Source organism: Gekko japonicus, unplaced genomic scaffold (assembly GCF_001447785.1).
Source record: "Gekko japonicus isolate JY-2015 unplaced genomic scaffold, Gekko_japonicus_V1.1 scaffold165, whole genome shotgun sequence".
In the NCBI taxonomy this organism is placed as follows: domain Eukaryota; kingdom Metazoa; phylum Chordata; class Lepidosauria; order Squamata; family Gekkonidae; genus Gekko; species Gekko japonicus.
In genome coordinates this window covers 1,052,788-1,072,250 of record NW_015163097.1, presented here as the reverse complement: position 1 = coordinate 1,072,250, position 19,463 = coordinate 1,052,788, and the positions used below count along the sequence as shown (strand labels likewise).

Genomic DNA, 19,463 nt, shown 5'->3' with positions numbered 1-19,463 from the left:
GAGCTAGGCTCCTTTTAACCATTCCCGGGCTAACATAGCCACGCCTATTTACATATAACAACCAATAACATTGTGTAGTTAAGGACCAATGAGAGTCTTTCCCTCTCTTGGTCGCTGATTAGAGGGCGACCAATGATAACGCAGCTCGGAGGAGCCTTCATCCGGCTCAAGCTTTACATTGGAAGTCAATGAGACGATTCATATAAGCGTTTCCTAATACATAACAATTCCTCCCCCCTAAGTTAAGACATCATACACTTTTATTATTAACAGCTTACATTAGTCAATACCATTCTTATTGCAAACATAATCTCTCAGATATGTGGGAGGTTGCCGCGAACGCTGAGATCTGCGCATCAGTGTAGGCTCAGCGGGTAGGCTTACTTGTGGGTCACTGTGGGGGCCTGTACTAACTGGGACAGACACACTCTCGGGACTTGCTGTTGCACAGTCAGGGGTCTGGCCTGCCTCTGCGGCGGTGCCTGGCATTTCAGGGCTCTCCTCCGTCTCCGGAGGTCTCAGCTCGAAGTCATAGGACTCAGCTGTTGGAGAGTCAGCGCTGTCCCTCGCCCAACGTCTCCTTAGCTGGTCTATGTGGCGCCGCCATTTCCTACCATCTGCCAGCTGCACCACATACATTCGCGTGCCAACACTCTCACAAATTACCCCGGGGCCCCTTTCTGCAGCATAATTGCGGGCGAATACCTTGTCTCCAGCCTCAAACATGCGCACCTTCTTTTGAGAGTCAGTACGCTCCTCCCGTTGTTCGTTAAGGTCAGGGTGCAGTCTGTTTAACCGGGTAGTTAGTCGTCTGCCCATTAATAACTCAGCTGGGCTACGGCCCGTTGTACTACAGGGGGTGGTATGTTGCCGCAACAGGAAGGACCCCAACCGGACACTCCAATCTCCCTCCGTTAATCTAGCCAGAGCTTCTTTGGCTGTGTGTACCATATGCTCTGCCTGGCCATTGGAAGCTGGGTGAAAAGGGGCAGCGGTGATTTGGCGAATGCCATTGTCGGATAGGAATAGTTTGAACTCCTCCGAGACAAACTGCGGGCCGTTGTCGCTGACCAGTGTGTCCGGCAACCCATGGGTCGCGAACAGCCGGCGTAGTGCGTGTATGACTGCAACGGAAGTGGTCGTGCGCATGTGCACCACCTCGAGCCATTTAGACCAGGCATCCACAATGATTAAAAACATTTGCCCTTGTCAGCGAAATCCATGTGAAGTCTTGACCATGGTTTACCCGATGATTCCCATTTTTGTGGTGGGGCTGGTGGCGGTTCTGGCCTGCTTTGTTGACACTGATTGCAAACCTGTACCCACTCTTCTATTTCCTTATCAATTCCGGGCCACCACACATAGCCTCTCGCTAGGGCCTTCATGTGCACCATTCCCGGGTGCCCGTCATGCAAGGACTGTAACACTCTGTGCCTAAGCTTGTCAGAAACTATAACTCTGTTCCCCCAAAGGATACAACCCTTTGAAATAGACAATTCTGCATGGCGAGTCTTGTATGGTTGGAACTCAGGTTCCATACTGCCCATTGGCCACCCCCTCCACACCCAGTTGAGCACACGGGATAAGACGCTATCCCTTGCAGTTTGTGCAGCTATATCCTTAGAAGAGACTGGTGCCTGAGGGAGTTCATCTATGGCCAAGACTTCACATGCCGGGGCTGGGTCTGTTCCTTGGTTAGGTAAGGGACAGCGGCTGAGTGCGTCAGCATGCCCTAATGCCTTGCCCGGCCGGTGCTCCAGATCAAAATCGTATGCCTGTAAAAACAATGCCCACCTAAGCATTCTCGGGGACATGATGTTAGGCAGCTGCTTATTGGGCGCAAAAATCCCCAGTAGCGGCTTGTGGTCTGTGACCAACACAAATTTCCTGCCAAAAACAAAATCATGGAACTTTTTGACAGCCACTACTAATGCCAAACCCCCCTTGTCTATCTGGGCATAGTTCCTTTCTGCCGCAGACAGAGACCTTGAATAGAAAGCGATAGGCGCCTCGCTTCCATCCGGCACCAGGTGGCTCAGTACGGCGCCTACCCCAAAAGGCGAAGTGTCTGCAGCCAAAATCAGGAGTTTTTGCTCATTGTAGTGAGTCAAAACGGCGTTGGAAGTTAACAGTGCCTTTACTCCTGCGAAGGCCTTCTTTTCGGCCTGTCCCCATGTCCACTTCGCATCTTTGTGTAAAAGTGCGTGCAAGGGTGCTGCCACTGATGCCTTGTGCGGTAAAAACGCGTAATAGAAATTTAGCAAACCAAGGAACGCTTGCAGCTCTTTCTTATTTACTGGCGTTGGGGCATTTTTAATGGCCTCAGTTTTTTTGCTTGTGGGGTGAACTCCTTCCGCGTCTATGCGGAAACCCAAAAAATCCACGCTATCAACGCCCAATGTACATTTAGAGCATTTGACCCTGAGCCCAGCATTTTGAAAACGTTTCAAGACCTCTTTAACTCTGTCCCGCAATTCTTGTTCAGACTTCCCCGCTATTAACACGTCGTCAAAGTAAGGGACTGTCCCCGGCACCCCCCTTAAGAGACGTTCCATTAGGCTCTGAAAAATACCTGGTGCCACGTTAACTCCGAACTGGAGTCTGTTGACTTTAATGGCTCCCCTATGGGTCACAATTGTCTGGGCTTCAGCAGCCTCCGGTGTGACAGGCAGTTGCTGGTACGCCTGGGCCAAGTCTAGTTTCGCAAATATATTACCTCCCCCCAGGGAAGCCAGGATGTGGCTTATTACTGGTACGGGATAGGAGTGTTGTTGCAGCGCTTTGTTCAAAGTGCATTTATAATCTGCACATATTCGCACAGACCCATCCGGCTTGATTGGCGTTACTATAGGGGTCTCCCATTTGCTGTGCGGTACAGGTTCTAGAACCCCTTGCGCAATGAGCTTGTCTAGCTCCCTCTCAACTTGGGGCCTTATGAATATGGGAACTTTTCTGTACTTTAACCTTATGGGGGTCACAGCTGGATCTAGTTCAAAAGAGATGGGGGGACCGTTGTACCTCTCCAACCCATCTCCAAAAACCGTGGGGAACTCATCATAAAGCATATCCCATTTATTCTCAGACATAGCATTTACTCCAAAAATACCAATGCCCAGAGGTTTAAACCAATCCAACCCCAGAAGGTTTACACGGTCCCCTTCAGCTACTAAAAACGACAGTTTAGCACATTTCCCCTTATACTCAACATTAACAGTATCTTTGCTGGCCAGCGGAATCCTTCTGCCCTGGAAATCGGACATTGGTCTGATCCAGCAGGGCTTTTGTTCTTATGTTCTTAACAGAGGGCACTTCCATTGGTGGAAAATGACACTACAAGACTCCACTTACATACGCAGCAATCCAACATACAAACAGGGAGACAGACTAGTTTATCACTAAGGGAAAGGGAATGGGAGGGGGGACCTCACATACTAGCTAAAAAGAAAGATACAGTCTGTAAATACCAAGTTTCTAAGAACAAAATTTCTTAGACCCTGCATCCCTGGCTGCCCTGACAAGCCCTTCCTGCTACTCAGCCCAACCCGGCAGCGCCTTCCGCCTGCCTTCCGGCACTTCCTGGCCCAACCGCAGCAGCAGCAGCACCCCCTCCGTCCCTCCCACCCACCCAGGGTCAGCAGCTGGCGGGCTCCGGGGCAAAAGGGCAGCCTCTGCTGATGGAAGGAGCGCCACCAGATGCCGCGGCCGCCCTTGGGTCCAGTCAGCAGGGCTCGGTCGCCAAAGGAGAGAGGGCTGGCCCATCTGTCTCCCTTTGGGGAGGGGCTGCCATTCACCCGCCCGTCAGAGCCCCCCGCGTAAGTGAGCCCCACCGCGTCATCGTCCTCGACTTGACCAGCACGCCTGGCCATGCGCTCCCCCTCCTCTTGGCGCCAGGGTTTGGCGGGAGGGCACAGGGCACCCGGATTGGCTACCGGGCCAGACAGTGCTGCCACTGCTGCTGCTGCTGCCACCCACTGAGGAGGGCTGTTCATCCCCGCCGTCAAAGCTGGGAGGGTGCGGGTGCGCCGAGCAGCGAGCACCAGTGAGTCTTGCAGCCTCTCTGCCTATCTCTCAGCCTATCTGGCCACTTTGGGGGGGCGCCCGGCCAGGCTCTTGCAGCGCCTCTGCTTGGCGGGGACCGAGGGAGTGTGCCGGGGTCCCTTGGACAAGTTCACCTGGGGGGGGGGTGCCACAAGCTAGCCCCGTCTAGGGTGTGGAAAAACCTTGAGCCGGCCCTGGTCCAGTGGCACCTTTAAAACCAACAAAGGTTTATTCAAAGTATGAGCTTTTGTGTGCAGGCATCTCAGTTATCTGAGGATGGATTATGTAGCCCCCTTTTCAGATAAACAAGTTTATGTGATTATCAAACAAAGATTTCTCAATATCGAAAGGCAAGAACTTTGGGAACGCGCAGCCAGCAGATGCTCCCCAAGTAGGTTGGGGACCTTTGACACGGACTCTATTGCAAAATATCTGTTATATTTAACAGCCTCACATCATTGCAGAGCATACATCCTTGCACACTTTAATGTTTTGCCATCGGAGGTGCTTTTAGGGATGTACCGCCAGATACCATATGTAGACAGACTTTGCCCTTGTTCTCTAAAAGATATAGAATCCACTACACACACCATACTTCATTGTCCCTTTTATAGAGATATTCGATCTCGCTTTATTACTCCACTTTTAGATGGTAAGAGTTGGCATTCTGATGGCTCAATTATTCACTTTCTTCTGTTTAATTCTAATTGTGAAATAACGGAGGCTGTTGCAAAATTTTTACATTATGCAATCAGAAGACGAGATTTGAAAGCCAAGTGTGACTGATGTATCTTAGTACTTTGCTGTATTTCCGTAATGTTTTGTGCTTTCAATACCAATAAAGGTTTGTGTCTAATTGTGAAATAACGGAGGCTGTTGCAAAATTTTTACATTATGCAATCAGAAGACGAGATTTGAAAGCCAAGTGTGACTGATGTATCTTAGTACTTTGCTGTATTCCCATAATGTTTTGTGCTTTCAATGCCAATAAAGGTTTGTGTGTGTGTGAATAAATCTTTGTTGGTCTTAAAGGTGCCACTGGACTCAAAATTTGTTCTACTGGCTCAGACCAACATGTAATTTTTGTCATCCCTATTGCTTCAGAGATTTCTCCCCTAATGTTTTTTGCTCTCTCTAGTAGTCCCAGAGGGAGCAAAACTCATGTGGAAGACTGGGGGGGGGGGCGAAGCAATAGGGTCAAAAGAGTGACAAAAATGACTGTGTGGAAGTCCAAGAGAAAAGTGCCAGCTCAGGCAAAGATGAGGCTTGGGGAAGGCAATGCTACTTACATTGAATGAAAAAGCCCTCCAAAAACTACTGAAACACCATGAAAAGAAAGACCTCTCAGCACAATTATTTCCTTTTGCAAAACTATCTGACTCAGGAGAATCTAAAGTGTTAATATCAGTTTCATTCTCTCCTGACCAGTGTTCCCTCTAAGCTGAGTTTGTGTGAGCTAGCTCACATTTTTTTAGCCTCTGGCTCACACTTTTTTGTCTCAGCTCAGGAAGGATGGCTTCAGAGCTAACGGATTGATGCAGCAGCCAAATTGCTCGCTCACAACTTTAATGCCCGTAGCTCACAAGGTAGAATTTTTGCTCACAAGACTCTATATCTTAGAGGGAACATTGCTCCTGACCTCTCTCAGCTTTCTCCCCTTCTTCTCTGATCTGCTTGGACTCTCTCTTGTAGGTCACTAGGTGCCTGAGAAACAAATGGAACTAATAAAAAAACCTGAACTGATCTATTCATCGATATTCCGATTTCCCCCCTCTATGCTGACCTTTTCTATTGGCCTGGGTTTTGGTTTATGGCAAAGAATCAAACTGCTCTTTAAGAGACACACCTTGATTTAACTCATCACCACAAACAATCCCTTGGCGGTGTGTGATCTCATTATTATTGAATGCAGATAACTCCTTTACCACGATCATGCCCACACCCAGGTCAATGAAAAGCATCAGCCTAGGCATAAAGAGAAACAGTCAATCATGTCCCCAAGAGACATGCAAATTGGTCCTTTGGATGTGACTTTAATTATTATAATTTGGAGGTGGACCAAGAGTTCATCAAACATACTTCGTAATTCTGGAAAGTGTAATTCTCTGTCTTCACTGCTATCACTGTTTTAAAAGTTTTTTAAAGAGACTACCATTTTTATCTCAAGGAATGTATGTCATTAACGTAAACATTCCTTTTTATGTGGAAATGTAATGGGGAAGCATGCAATTTCTTAGACCCAGTACAAACTCTTGATGCGTAAGTCTCCAACAATAACCTCTAAGGAATCTTCAGATGGATTTCAGTGGATGTATTAGAAGATAAAACCTAACAGACATACTTCTAGGTCTCCCATCCCTTCTCCTTCTGAGCAATGAGTGAGTCAGCCTGCACAGTTATAATGCCTCTACTTCTTTCTGCTGGATATAGCAGGGAGGAGCTGACCGCTTACCCCATGAGCAGAAAGCAGGGAACTGACTCATGTTACAGGAATTAACTTTTAAAAAAAAATAGTCTGTGCAGGATACTGACTCAAGCCAGGCACAAAAGACTGCAAGGTTACAATTTGCAAAGGAAAAGTCCCCTTTAAATAGAATCATATTTTAAATCTTGTTGCTTTAACCTGTATGTAACAATAAAGTGCACTGGATCCTATGGAGCGTTTTGATGGGCAAAAGGATCTAAATCAACTGAGCATGACTTGCCCACCTCCCCGTACTGCTGCAGCCCCAAATGCTTCCCAAATTTCTGCTCCTGGGGTCCACACACTGCCCACTAGAAGCACTCCTTCAGCAATGCTTTCTTATCCCTCTCTGACAGTGTGGAACTACAAGAATGTTCTTCGAACAAGGAAAGGTAAGGCTGCATGCTTAAGCCTTCTTCCTTCAAAGAACATTTACTGAAATTATGAGATCTCACTTCTAAGTAAACCTGTTTAGATTCCCAGTGGAACTCCTTTTGAAACTGTCACAGTCAGTGACAACTCTGCGTGGCCTACATATTTATCAGTTCAGGATTGTTATGGGTAACATTTATGAATAAGGCTGAACCAATCAAATTTCATTCTGGAGACTGACAGCACAATTGCATGAAGAGTTTTTCCTTAGACTGCAGTAACTCTACATAGGATTGAACTACAACAGTGCAATGCTGAACACAATTACACACTTTTGTTGGCTGATGGGCTTAGAAAGGTATAACTCTGTTGAGTTAGGGATGCCAGCCTACAGGTGGGACCTGGGAATCCCCTGGAATTACACCTCATCTCCAGTCTACAGAGATCAGTTCCCCTGAAGAAAAATGAATGCTTTGGAGGGTGGACTCTATGGCATTGTACCCCACTGAGGTCCCTGTCCTCCCCAGGCTCCATACCCAAATCTCCGGGAGTTTCCCAACCTGGATCTGGCAACCCTACCCCCCCATCCCCAGCCAGTGGGACCTGGCAACCCTATGTTGCTGCTGCCATCCCACCCAAGGCAGGTGGGGGGGGGGTCTTGGATACCCATAAAAAGACTTAGCTCTGTGTACCAATGGTTCTCTAACCCACCATATATTTTTCCTTCTATGTTATATGAGCCACCCCATGCTAACATTTAGGCGAGACTTTATGGAAAGTGAAACCCTTGATTCAAGAGCAGAGCAGCAAGGATCATGAAACATTATTTGAGGGACTGCCTCCTTCTGTATGTCCCTGTGCACCAACTATGGTTGTCAGGTAGCCATCTATTGTTTATCCCATCACATAAGGACAGCCTTTCTGGTATCAACCAGAACTATGGCTCTGGTCTGTGGAATGAGTTTCCCGAAGAGGTAAGGGGGGTCCTCTTTGGAGATGCTGTAAGGCCTGCTTATTTGCCAAAGATTTGGGGGGGAGGTTTGAATGGCAGCCAACTTTTAAGGAGGGACAGATTTGACATTTGTTATTTTATTTTAGTTTTAACAGAATTTTTTTTAACTATTATTTTAAGCCCCCTTGAACCACAAGGAAATGTGGGGTATAACATTTTTAATAAATTAATTAAATAATACACAAAAGAAAGATGCACTAATAAAAATGACAGAATTACAGGCATGCCAGCAGTTGTTAAGTTCCCAAGAACAGCAGCTAGCCTTAAACCACAGAGTGAATTTGTGGCTGAAATGACATTGAAACTGGGGGCTTCTCTGTTCACATTAGCCTCTATGTCTAAGCTATACCAACTGCCTATTGCAGGAATCCCTATCCTTTTTAAAAAAAAAACAAACAATTTTTATTGGGATATAACATCTAATCAAACAATATAACATTTTTTCAGTCATTTTATATCCTTTTCTACCCCTATCTTCCCCCCTCTTCTTCTAACTTCCCGCAGTGCTCCAACCTCCCTCCCAAATTTTTTGATTCCCATTTCCCTTCACCTTTCATCTATTACTTAAACTTATTAGGTAACACTATTATCCTTATACACTTTTACACATTCTAAATATCTTTCTATCAATAGTTGTCAAAGCTAAATAAGTTGTTCTTCACCTCCCAATATAATCCCTATCCTTTTTGACCCTGTGGGGCACCTGTGGAATTCTAACACAAGGTGGAGGGCGGAAACACAAAATGGCTGCCAAGGAAGGTGTTGGCGAGAACAACGGTGGTCATGGGCACCACACTGGGGACCCCTGCTCTACTGGATGAAGGAAAATCACTATTACTGACTGAGCCACTGTTTTTACTTGTGTCATTCAGTTTAATATACCAAACACAGTGAAGCTCAGTTGCAAATCTTTCAAGGGTGTCAACCATAAGGCCTGGGGGCTGGATCCAGCTATGGTTGCCAGCCCCCGTGTCCCAGAGGGGTTTCCCCCACTTTGGGGGGCTCTGATCCGCTGCTGGCCACCCCCACCCCCAAACAGAAGTGACATCATCATGTCAGCAATGTCGCATGGCAACACTCTGGTGTTGGGGCAAACTCTGTGTTTTTGAAGGCAAAAAACCATAGAGTTTCTGCACAAAACCCAGAGCATTGTGCACAACTTTGCAAATGTGATGACATCACTTCCAGGTGACAACATTGTGCTGGGGACGCCGCACGCAATGTCCCATGCAATGTCCTGCCCACCCCCGGAATGCCCCCCAATTCCCCCCCACCATGACTGTGAGGGGTCCTGGCAACCCTAGATCCAGCCCGTCCAGGGCTCTTATCCAGCCCGCAAGCCACTGGTGTGAGGGAGGGAGCAGGAGGCTGCTTGTGGGGGGTAAGTAGGCGCACGTGCTGAGGTAGGTGTGTGTGTGTGTGGTAGAAGTTGTCAAGAAATAGAAAGGTAATGCCTAGTGGGTGGGGCTAAGAGACTAAGTTAAAATAGTGGTGTGGGGGGGGAATGGCAGCAAAGGAAGAGAAAGAGGAGTTGTGGTGTTTTCCCCCTCCCATCTCCTCTGACCGCAGCTCAGCGAGGACTGGAGAAGCCACTACATGGGAGTCAGAGGTGAGTCACCAGCACGGCCACTGCTGCACCAACTGGCTTCGTCTTTTTCAAATAGCAACTATGAGGGGAGTTGTCAAGAGCAGATGCATGGAGAGGCAGTTAGCTGATGAAGGGCCAGGGCCAGCGGGGAAGAGCAGAAGAGGAGGGCTGGCACGTGGGTTGGAGGGCAACTGGGCTGCCTTGTGCACACTGCTCTGAGTGGGAAAGACCTCCCGGCCTCGGAAGCAAGCGGAGGAGCAAAGGGAAATAGGGATGCTGATGACACCGCTGCACATCTGAACAGTCGCAGAGCCAGGAGGCAGAGTGAGTGTTGGGACTGGTGGGGGACGGTGACCTCCCTTCTCCCCGCACCTGTTCTCAGCCATGAAGGAAAAGACGTCATGGGAAGACAAAAAGCACCCCCTGGAGGTTTCAGAAACAGTGTTTCCATCAGGACTTCCCTCAGCCCCACCGCTTCTGTGGGAAATGCAGGAGGGATGAAAACTGTAGGTGGGGGGATCTGGAAGAGCCTGGTTCAGACCCCCCCTTCCTGAGCCAGGATCCTGTCACCTGGGTCACCTGGAGACAGTCACTCAGCCTGGCCCACCTCACAGGGTTGGTGGAGATGGAGGGAGGAGTCCAGTGGGCCTCGTCAAGATCCTCAGAAGCAGGATTGGGGAAGACAGGAAACAAAGACCAGGGGACAGTTTGTAGCTGTGCTCAGGTGCTGAGGCTGGGTGAATGAGTGTGTGTATACTGAAAAACTACCTTATTCACTTGCCAGGATGAAGACTCATCTCCTAAAAGTGCTATATATACAAAACGTAGCTAATTTGATACCCCTTTTATGGTATCCCTTGCCGGAAAAAACTCATTTTGCAAATGATTACATACATTTATTGGGGCTTTTATGGGTTCCCTGGTAAATCAATTGCTTTCACTGCTAGGAATCAATTGCTTTTGTTTGCATTTGAGTAAAAAATAATATTGTTAATTGAGTTCACCTGTGTCCTTTATAAAGTTTGTATCTCCAGTACCTGGCATTACATTTTATGGAATACATGGCCTGGCCTGACAAAGTAACATTTGTGTCAGATCTGACCATCATAACAAATGAGTTTGACACCCCTGAGAGGTGCAAACTGAGCCTACAATCTGGAGGTTTTTACCTGGCCTTCCTGAAACATAGGCGTGGCCTATACCATTTATAGTTCTTTTATCGCTATAATAATAAAAAACAAACTCAGTGCACAGATACCCTTTCACATAAAAAGTGACCAAACATCAGTTCAGCCTTATCTGTGCTATTTTCAGTTTACACATAATGCTAATACTCTGCCCTTCTTGGTTGCACCTATTTTTAATGTAAACTCTTTGCTGCTGTGAGTTAACTTGAGGGAATCTTACTAACTACAGTAAGGCATTTGATTAAAAGGGGGTTTCTCCCACAAATGGATGTTAATCCCATTGGGCATGTTGGGTGTGGGGCCACAATAATCCGAGGGATACTCGAGAGTTTTCCCTCAGATGATAGAACGTCCCCCCCACAACGGGCCTGACGTGATTACATCACCTCTGGGTGACATGTTCACGCTGGGCACGTTGCACACTTTGGGGGTAGGGTCCCCCCGGCGGCCCAATCCCCACTGGTGGGAAACGGGCCTCTCAGGCAGGGGTTTCTCCGCCCCCCGGGGGGACTTGGCAACCCTATGATGAATGGCGGGTAAGGGGCTGGGGGAGGCCAAATTAGATAGAAACTTCACTGTCTCAACTGTATGCCTGGTGAAACACTTCTGTTTTACAGGCATTGCAGAATTGAATCAGTCTCCACAGAGTCTGGATCTCATCTGGACAAATATGTTTTGGGTCTGTCTCTCGTACTAGCCCTCTGTAGAGCAAGTTACAGTAGTCTAGTCTGGAGGTGATGATAGCTGTCAGGGCGTGACAGGAAGGGAGCCAGTTACTAAACCTGGCACAGATGGGAAAAGTGTCAGTCTGGCAACATTTGTGATCTTAGCCTCCATTGAAAGGGAGGCATCTGGAATTACTCCTAAGCTCTTCACAAGTGGCCTTGGTGTTAGTGGCTCAGTAGCCTAGACCTATAAGTTGGCATCCCAACCTGGGATCTCTCTGGCTCAGCCACAGGATCTCCATCTTCAACAGACTTAGTTTCAGGCGGCTCTGCTTCAACCAACCAACCACAACCTCTAGACCCCTGGCCAAATTGTCTGGAGGGGCATTTGCCCAGCTATCCATCAACAGTTACAGCAGGGTGTCATCAGCTTATTGGTGACATCTCAGCCCAGAGCTCCGTATCAGCTGGGCGAGAGGGTGCATATAGATGTTAAATAACCTTTAAATCCTATTTATTTTAGTGGAAGAATTATGTTCACGCTTAAATTTCTCACATTTACATCAATGACATATTCAACTCAACTGGCATTGGCAGGATTATCCCAGGAACATAAACGTCACTGGATATTGCACTACTGTAATTTCCCTAAGGAAAAATCCAGGAGGTGGATCATTGCAATGACACAACAGCTAATATGAGGATCCTTTCAACTATCCCTTGTCATTGCTAAACTGCTGTAGTTATTGATGGTGATGATTTCTCTTCTAGAAGCCTTTTGGACTTTGGGTGGTGAGCTGGTGGTATTTTATCATTTTTAGATCTGTTTTGCTTGTATTCTTAATTCTGTAAGACACTGCAAGGACCTGTTGCTAAACATGCTTAATTGTCCCAATTCAAAATGTCAAAATAAGTATTTTTTAACAGTTGCCAGAGGACTTTTCAAAACTTTCATACATTTATATCATACTTTCTCCCCTTTCATTTAAATATATACTGCTCATATAATAGTGTTTTAGAACATGAGCTGTCAAGGCTGAAAAATGCCAAGGCTGTCCAGAGCTTCTATTCCAATAATACTGAAGGCAGCTTCACTTGATTCCCAGAGGTATTTTTTAATTTTATTTTTTTAATTTGTATTATTTATAGTCTTGCCTTTCTCACAGGGACTCAAGGTAGGTTACACATAGTGAGACAGTACGGTCTAGGGCTGCCAAATGTGGGCGGGGGGCGGGGAATCCCCCGCTTTGAAGGGCCAATTTCCGACGCGGTGGCATCGGGCGCAATCGGGCCCTGGGGGAACCCCGCCCCCGGCGTGCGCATCACTAGCAAGTGACGTGGGCACGCCGGGAACGCTGGGGGCGGGGCGACGGCCATACAAGGGAAAACTCTATGGTTTTTCCTTGTATGGCCGTGGCCCTGCCCCCAGCGTGCCCAGGTAACTTCTGGGTGACGTGCATGCGGTGCGCATACGCGCTTCACACGCGCGCACACCCCCGACGCCGGCCAGGAGCCCCCCGCTCCCGGTGAAGACGGATTTGGCAACCCAAAAACGGTCAACAAAATGGGACATTCAATAACCATTGCATTCGGATTTTAGAAGTCACAGCACTCGTTTCTTTTCATGTACAGAATAACCATTGCATTAGGATTTTAGAAGTCACAGCACTCGTATAAGCCATTGGTAGTGGGGAAATCTGGGATATCCCAACCTCTGTGCTGAGGGGAATGGTGGTAATACCCTCTGGGAGGTCTATTGTCCCTTTTGGCTACTTCTTCTAGCCCGCCACTATAACAGATACATTTTCATACCTCAGCAAGTAGCTGCCAATATTAACACGTCAGATAGAGTTGCCATGTCTCCCCGGCCACCGGCAGGGAATGGAGGGAAGGGTTGCCAGATCCAGGCTGGGAAATTCCTGGAAATTTGGGGGTGGAGCCTGGAGAGGACAGGGAGTGGGATATAATGCCCTAGAGTCTACCCTCCAGAGCATCCATTTTCTCCAGGGGAACTGAGATCTCCGTAGTCTGAAGATGAGCTGTAATTCCAGGGGATCCCCAGGCCCCACGTGGAGGCTGGCATCCCTAGCTGTCAGAGGGAATGTCAAGGAGGAATTTTACTCAAGTATTAGGAGTCTCCATGGTTTCAGGGAAGGTCTTGATTAGAGCAGGCCTCTGATAGCCCTTGACTGCTGGTTACCCTTGGCATCTGCCAGTCAGAGATACTGTGTACTGCCCTTGCATATTCCAACCCACCGAGAATTATCCTGCATGCCTGCTTCTGGCAGCAGGTTCCCTTGCCTTCTGAATGTGCATCCTAGGCCATGACGTTTTGCTTGTACTGGACTTACTTCTATTCACGCTCACTTTTGGCTCTGATCCTAGAAACACCACCCACATCCCAATCCCACAGAGACACTAGAATTACTGCTTTGCTTTTCCACTGCCTGGAAGGCTGCTGCTGGTGGAAACTTTCAGTTAATACTCTGACAAAAGTAGCATTTGCAGCTGATTCATAGGTTACATATGTTTCCCTTCTTCCGACTCTCCCCCCCCCCCGTAATCTGATTCAAATATGCCTGTGGAAAATTGGCCACCTGACTGATTCACCATGAGGCCACAATGCCTGAATTCCAGTAATTCTGTAACTTTTTACAGGGTTTTCTTGGGACTCTGGGCTCAAATTCTCCCTGAACAAACCAATGTCTTTAAGCTGCTTCCATTTTAAGTATCCTAACTTCTGATTTATGCAGAAAAATTATTTAAATTCTACAAACGATGTATTCCAAATAGAGTGAAGAATGTTGTTAGCATACTCTGATCCAGATAGCCCAGGCTAGCCTGGTCTTGTCAGATCTTGGAAGTGAAGCAGGGTCGGCCCTAGATAGTATTTGGATGGGAGACCACCAAGGGATGCCAGGATTGTGACGTGGAAGCAGGAAATGGTAAACCACCTCTGAACATCTCTGGAGTTGCCATAAATCAGCCATAATTCGGCGACAACAACAACAAACTAAAGAAACCTGGTGGGCCATTCTTCCTCTCTGCATGCTAGAAGCGCTTCTGGAATGGAAAAGATTCCACTGCAGTGATTTTGCAGTGTTTACCAGCATCAACTTGTTTACTGAGGGAATACTTCCACATCAGTTTTCTGCAAATGAAGAAGACTTGCATGTTGCAAGGTGTTCTGGGGCATGTTCCGTTCACACCCAGCACTCTGGTATAGCTGCATGCTGCAGAAGATCTTTCAGGGAAGCTTTCCCATCACTGCTAATCTTCCTATTGTGAAATCCCTGTCAACCTTTTGAGGAACCCCAGGGACCCTAGAAACACAGCTTGAAAACCAAAGCCATATTGGGACTTTGTAATTCCTGCATTTAATTCTCCATACATACAGCTTACCACACACAAATCCAGGTTGGCTGAGAAAAGGCAATCAAAACAGCTTGAAACAAGTCCAGATATGAATCATGAATATGATTTTAAAATAACACTGTATTTCAGCCTTTGACTTTTCTGTCTGTGAAGTTCCAGATTTTGGAAACAGTAAGTCTTTCAAAATGTGCCTATTGCACAACATAAAAATAAAATATATTTAGCTCAGTGGTAAATCATTCACAAGTTCCTGTTTTGCAAAGGACCAGTGGGAAGCATTTAATTCAACACAAGGAAAGCACTGAATGCCCCCCAAATATGGTAACAAGACAGAAACTTTAATAAATTATGCATGAAACATGAAAGAAAAGCATTTCTTCTCCCAAAATTAGTTAAATATCTCAGATCTTTCAAGAGACAGATCAACTTTTCCATTACATTGTAGTAACTGTTTGGCGGTCAAGGCCTTGCAGCTATTTTTGTCCAGAAAATCTCTAATTATCTTTTTCAGTTCAGCATGTGCATCCAAGTAATGATACTCTCAAGAACAGTATCTCCAAAGATCTGGCATAGTCCAATTTGATTTATTACAGTGCAATCCTATGCAGAGTTATGCCAGTCAAATCCCATTGAAGTAAATGAGCATAGCCTATGGAACTACTACATAAGACTGCATTATTAGTTAGGTACATGGTGGGAAACTTCCATCCCTTACAAGTTGTAACACTACAACCAGATCTTGTTAGAACTGTGGTGAAAGGAAGCAAGCCAGACTAAAATCCACTGTACCATGTGTGTCAAAATGAAAGGAAGAGTCACATGTATAGGAAAATGTATTTACAGGCTGTCTCACCTTCACATTTTGGTTATTAATTTGCCAGACACAAACCTTGTGTCCCAAAAGCAAAAACAAAACAAAACACCCTCCTATAGAAAAAAGTGTCCAATAATGTGATAGTATTTAAAATGTTTATAAAACTGAACAAGACTTTAAGGCAAACAGTAAAAGCATTACCCCTCACAAAAGGCCTGCCTTTGTTTTTGAAGATAAAATACCAACAAAATGACTAGTATCCAATTTATCGTCTGCTGTTGCAGAAGAATCACTTATAAGCAAAGATGCAGTTCAGTTGCAGATATATATGTAGTTGCAAGTAACACAAGCCAACATAGGAGATGAGACAGTTCTGAAACAGCACCGCCTGCAAATGCCATACCCCCATCATTTCCCACCCTTTTAATAACGCTATTTTATAGTCTTATTTCTTCAGAATTCACCCTAATCCTGCTGCATATGATCATGGCACACATAGTTATGACAGCTGTCATACTTTCTGACCATGCTACTGAGATTAAAATGCCATTTCTAAGATCTTATTGCACAAGTTATTTTTTTCTTACCTTTAAAAATTACTGAAACAATTGGATCTGGTTTCCCAAACTTGTTTTTAGGGATATTTGCAGCAGATTCCACAATTACCCGAAGCATTGTTTTCAGTGGGTTTAAGGCAGCACTGTTTTCAGAAAAGAAACTTAACAAAGTCTGTGTACTTCTTGGTCTCTGCAGCCTCCAGGCTGAACTGCCAGGAGGAGGAGGCAGGGAATGGCTCTGTTATGGTGAAATGTAACTGATGGGTGGATCTATGACGAGTTAGTTACTAAAGCTGGCCAAAAAAAAAAAGGGATCTGTAAACTGACACCCACAGTTTCCATGGCATTAGACAAAACTGGCATAAACTTGTGAATTCTGCTGGGTACACTGCAAACTAAAAAGATCAAAGGGGGAATAAATCCTTCCTTGTTCAGACAACAGAAAAGGTAATTATGCATAAAATGCGGATCTTAATTTCTACTAAAGTACATAACATCTTTTCATTTCTTCAGTAGGCTTATGTAATGACGTTAGCACATGGTTTTTCTTTTTGCAGTAAAATGATATTCTGCTTTTTCATTCAGTTTCTTCCATGTGTCATCAGTTTTTACAGATCATTTCTCTTTCATGCCTGAATTCACTTAGCCAAAAGTCTTAGATCGCCCTCTTCTGTAGAGTTCAAAAACAGCCTTCTGAATAAATCTTGAATACTGTATGTATATTTTCTGTAGCCAGTGTTGGTTTTATGCAAAAAAAATAAATTATAGAAAAACTGTTTAACCAGTGAGTCCCTACTTGTGAAAAAAGCCATGCCATTCAAAGCCACTAATATCTGATGTTTGAAATTCATCGCAAGACACTGAGGTCAGTCTGAGATGTTAATCTTGTTGGGAGTTCTCTCTTATACGATAAATCTCAGAATTGGTGGACGGATACATCTTATCTTCATTTCACCTGTACGTAAATGCATGCAGATGGTTACTAATGCACTGTGCACTAGTCTGCGATTTCACACACTGCATCTGCTGCAGTATGAACTGTTGAAAACATATAACAGAACACAGAAGTATTTCTAACATACCTTTAATCAAATAAACCACCAAATGGCTGGCTTTTTAAGTTCACATATGCCAGGGCTATCAAAGCAATACGTCAGCAACAACATACAACAGGTAGTGAAATGTCTCCAACAATTCATAGAAAGAAGGGGGATGCTAAGTGAACCATCGTAAGGAGGACTATGTCTCTATTTTCAACCATGAAATGAACAGTGGTACAAAATAAAGCCACGCGCACACGTGCTCTTGAAAAGAATGACAAAACTCCTGGTAGTAAGGTGGGTCCACAAGCACATTAGAAATGACCACAGAAGCCCACTGGATGGACATTGCTCTCAGAAGGTAAAACAAAGTCAGCTTGGCACTGTATAAAGGTGACTTGGGACCTCATTAAGAGTGGCAAGCCTCCTTCCCCATCATGTAGGGTTGCCAACTCCAGGTTGGGAAACTCCTGGAGATTTGCGGCTGGAGCTGGGAAGGGCACATTTTGGGGAGGGGAAGGACCCCGTTGCAAAGAAGAGGAGGAGGAGAAGGAGGAGATGGGATTTATACCCCACCCTTCACTCAGAGTCTCAGAGCAATTTATAAACCCCTTCCCCTCCCCTCCCCACAACAGACACCCTGTGAGGTAGGTGTGGCTGAGAGAGCTCTGACAGAAACTGCTCTTTTCAAGAACACCTCTGACAGAACTATGGTTTGCCTAAGGTCATCCAGCAGCTGCAAGTGGAGGAGTGGGGAATCAAACCCAGTTCTCCCAGATTAGAGTCCGCACACTTAACCACTATACCAAACATAGAGTGCACCTTCCCAAGCAGCCATTTTCTCCAAGGGAACTACTCTCTGTCATCTGGACATCAGCTGTAATGCTGGTAGATCTCCAGGCCCACCTAGAGGTTGACAGCCCTATAATCCCCAGTGTGGAGTGATGCTGTTGGAATTTTCAGGCAGCAAAATGGTTTGGGTTGGTCTTATTTTCCGGCATCCGTACTAGGGTTGCCAGTCCCCAGGTGGGAGCAGGGGATCCCCCAATTTGAGGGGCTCCAGGCCGTTGCCAGCCAGCTAGCCAGAGGGGGAAGTCCCACCCTCAACACTCATGGCTGGGCACGATGTCCCCATAGTCACATCACTTCTGCGCGGTGTTATCACACCAGGGATGTCGCACACAGAGACAGCACCCACCACTCCCTGGAAGCTCCCTCCCACCCACCACCTAGCAGCAGATGAACCAGTTTGGTGTAGTTGTTAAGTGCGCAGACTCTAATCTGGGAGAACCGGGTTTAATTCCCCACTCCTTCACATGCAGCTGCTGATTTGACCTTGGGTGAGCCACAAGTTCTCTGAGCTGTTCTCCCAGGAGCAGTTCTCGAAAGAGCTCTCTCAGCCCCACCTACTTCACAGGGTGTCTGTTGTGGGGAGGGGAAGGGAAAGGAGTTTGTAAGCCACTCTGAAATTCTGAGTGAAGGGCAGGGTATAAATCTAATCTCTTCCTCCTCCTTCTTGAGGCTAAGGACTCAGCAGATATTTGTTGAGGCTAAGGACTCAGCAGAGGAACCTGTGGGAAATGCGGGAGCTGTCTTGTTTTCAAACTCTGAGGTACTTTTTCTTAGTATACTTCAGCAATAACACAAGATCATAATAGTGTTCCCTGGAGAATTGCTCTTTCATGGGGTTTCTAGATTTCTCCCCTTAGAAAACTACAGCTTTCCACTAATTCTTGAAACGTCTAAAGCTTATTCCCCTTTACTACACAACCCCTTTTTACTGGAATTATTCTTCCTTTTTTCCAAGAAGCAATAACCCTTTACTTTTTGGCTTTACTGGGAGTTACTGCTTAACAGCCCATTCCCTTCTAGCCAAATCTCTCTTCCAGTACCTGTTGTCTGTGTAAAAGAGATTTGGCAAGAAGGGAATGGGCTTTGAGATCCCAGGTACCTCTCAGTGAAAAGAACTAGAAACCTCTGAAAAGAAGCCACAACAACGCTCTCTTGTATGTTTTAAGATTTCAGTTCTGTACATAGGAAGAAGTTTTATCTCAAAGTTTCTAATCCTTGACTTCCCTGATCTGTATGTCTATATATCTCCCTCCGGGACTACACCAAACTGGCTCAAAGAAAAGGGATACACACTACTGGGGGAGGGGGGAGGACTCAGTCACGGAGGGGAACCAAAAGGTTTTGGTGGGAAAATCTGCCTGTGAGTTTATTTATTTATTTCATTAGATTTTAGACCGGTTTCCCCCTGCTAGGGCGGGGATCAGGGCGGTGTACAACATAGTAAATTTATGACAAAGATGATTTAAAAACGGTTTAAGACACTAAAAACCCGGGTCCGT

At 46.1% G+C, this 19,463-nt stretch overlaps 1 protein-coding gene across 1 annotated transcript in view; it reads right to left on the bottom strand.

The window, feature by feature from the left end:
* The window catches only part of MYOF (myoferlin), a 133,129-nt gene extending 116,869 nt beyond the window's left edge, over positions 1 to 16,260 (bottom strand). The window contains exons 1-2 of the mRNA XM_015406623.1: positions 16,103 to 16,260; positions 2,052 to 3,166 (exon numbers count right to left, since the gene is read on the bottom strand). Coding sequence (XP_015262109.1) covers positions 2,052 to 3,166; positions 16,103 to 16,190 — 1,203 coding nt within the window. The 5' untranslated portion in view covers positions 16,191 to 16,260. The remainder of the gene's footprint in view (positions 1 to 2,051; positions 3,167 to 16,102) is intronic.
* Between the last annotated feature and the right edge of the window lie 3,203 nt (positions 16,261 to 19,463).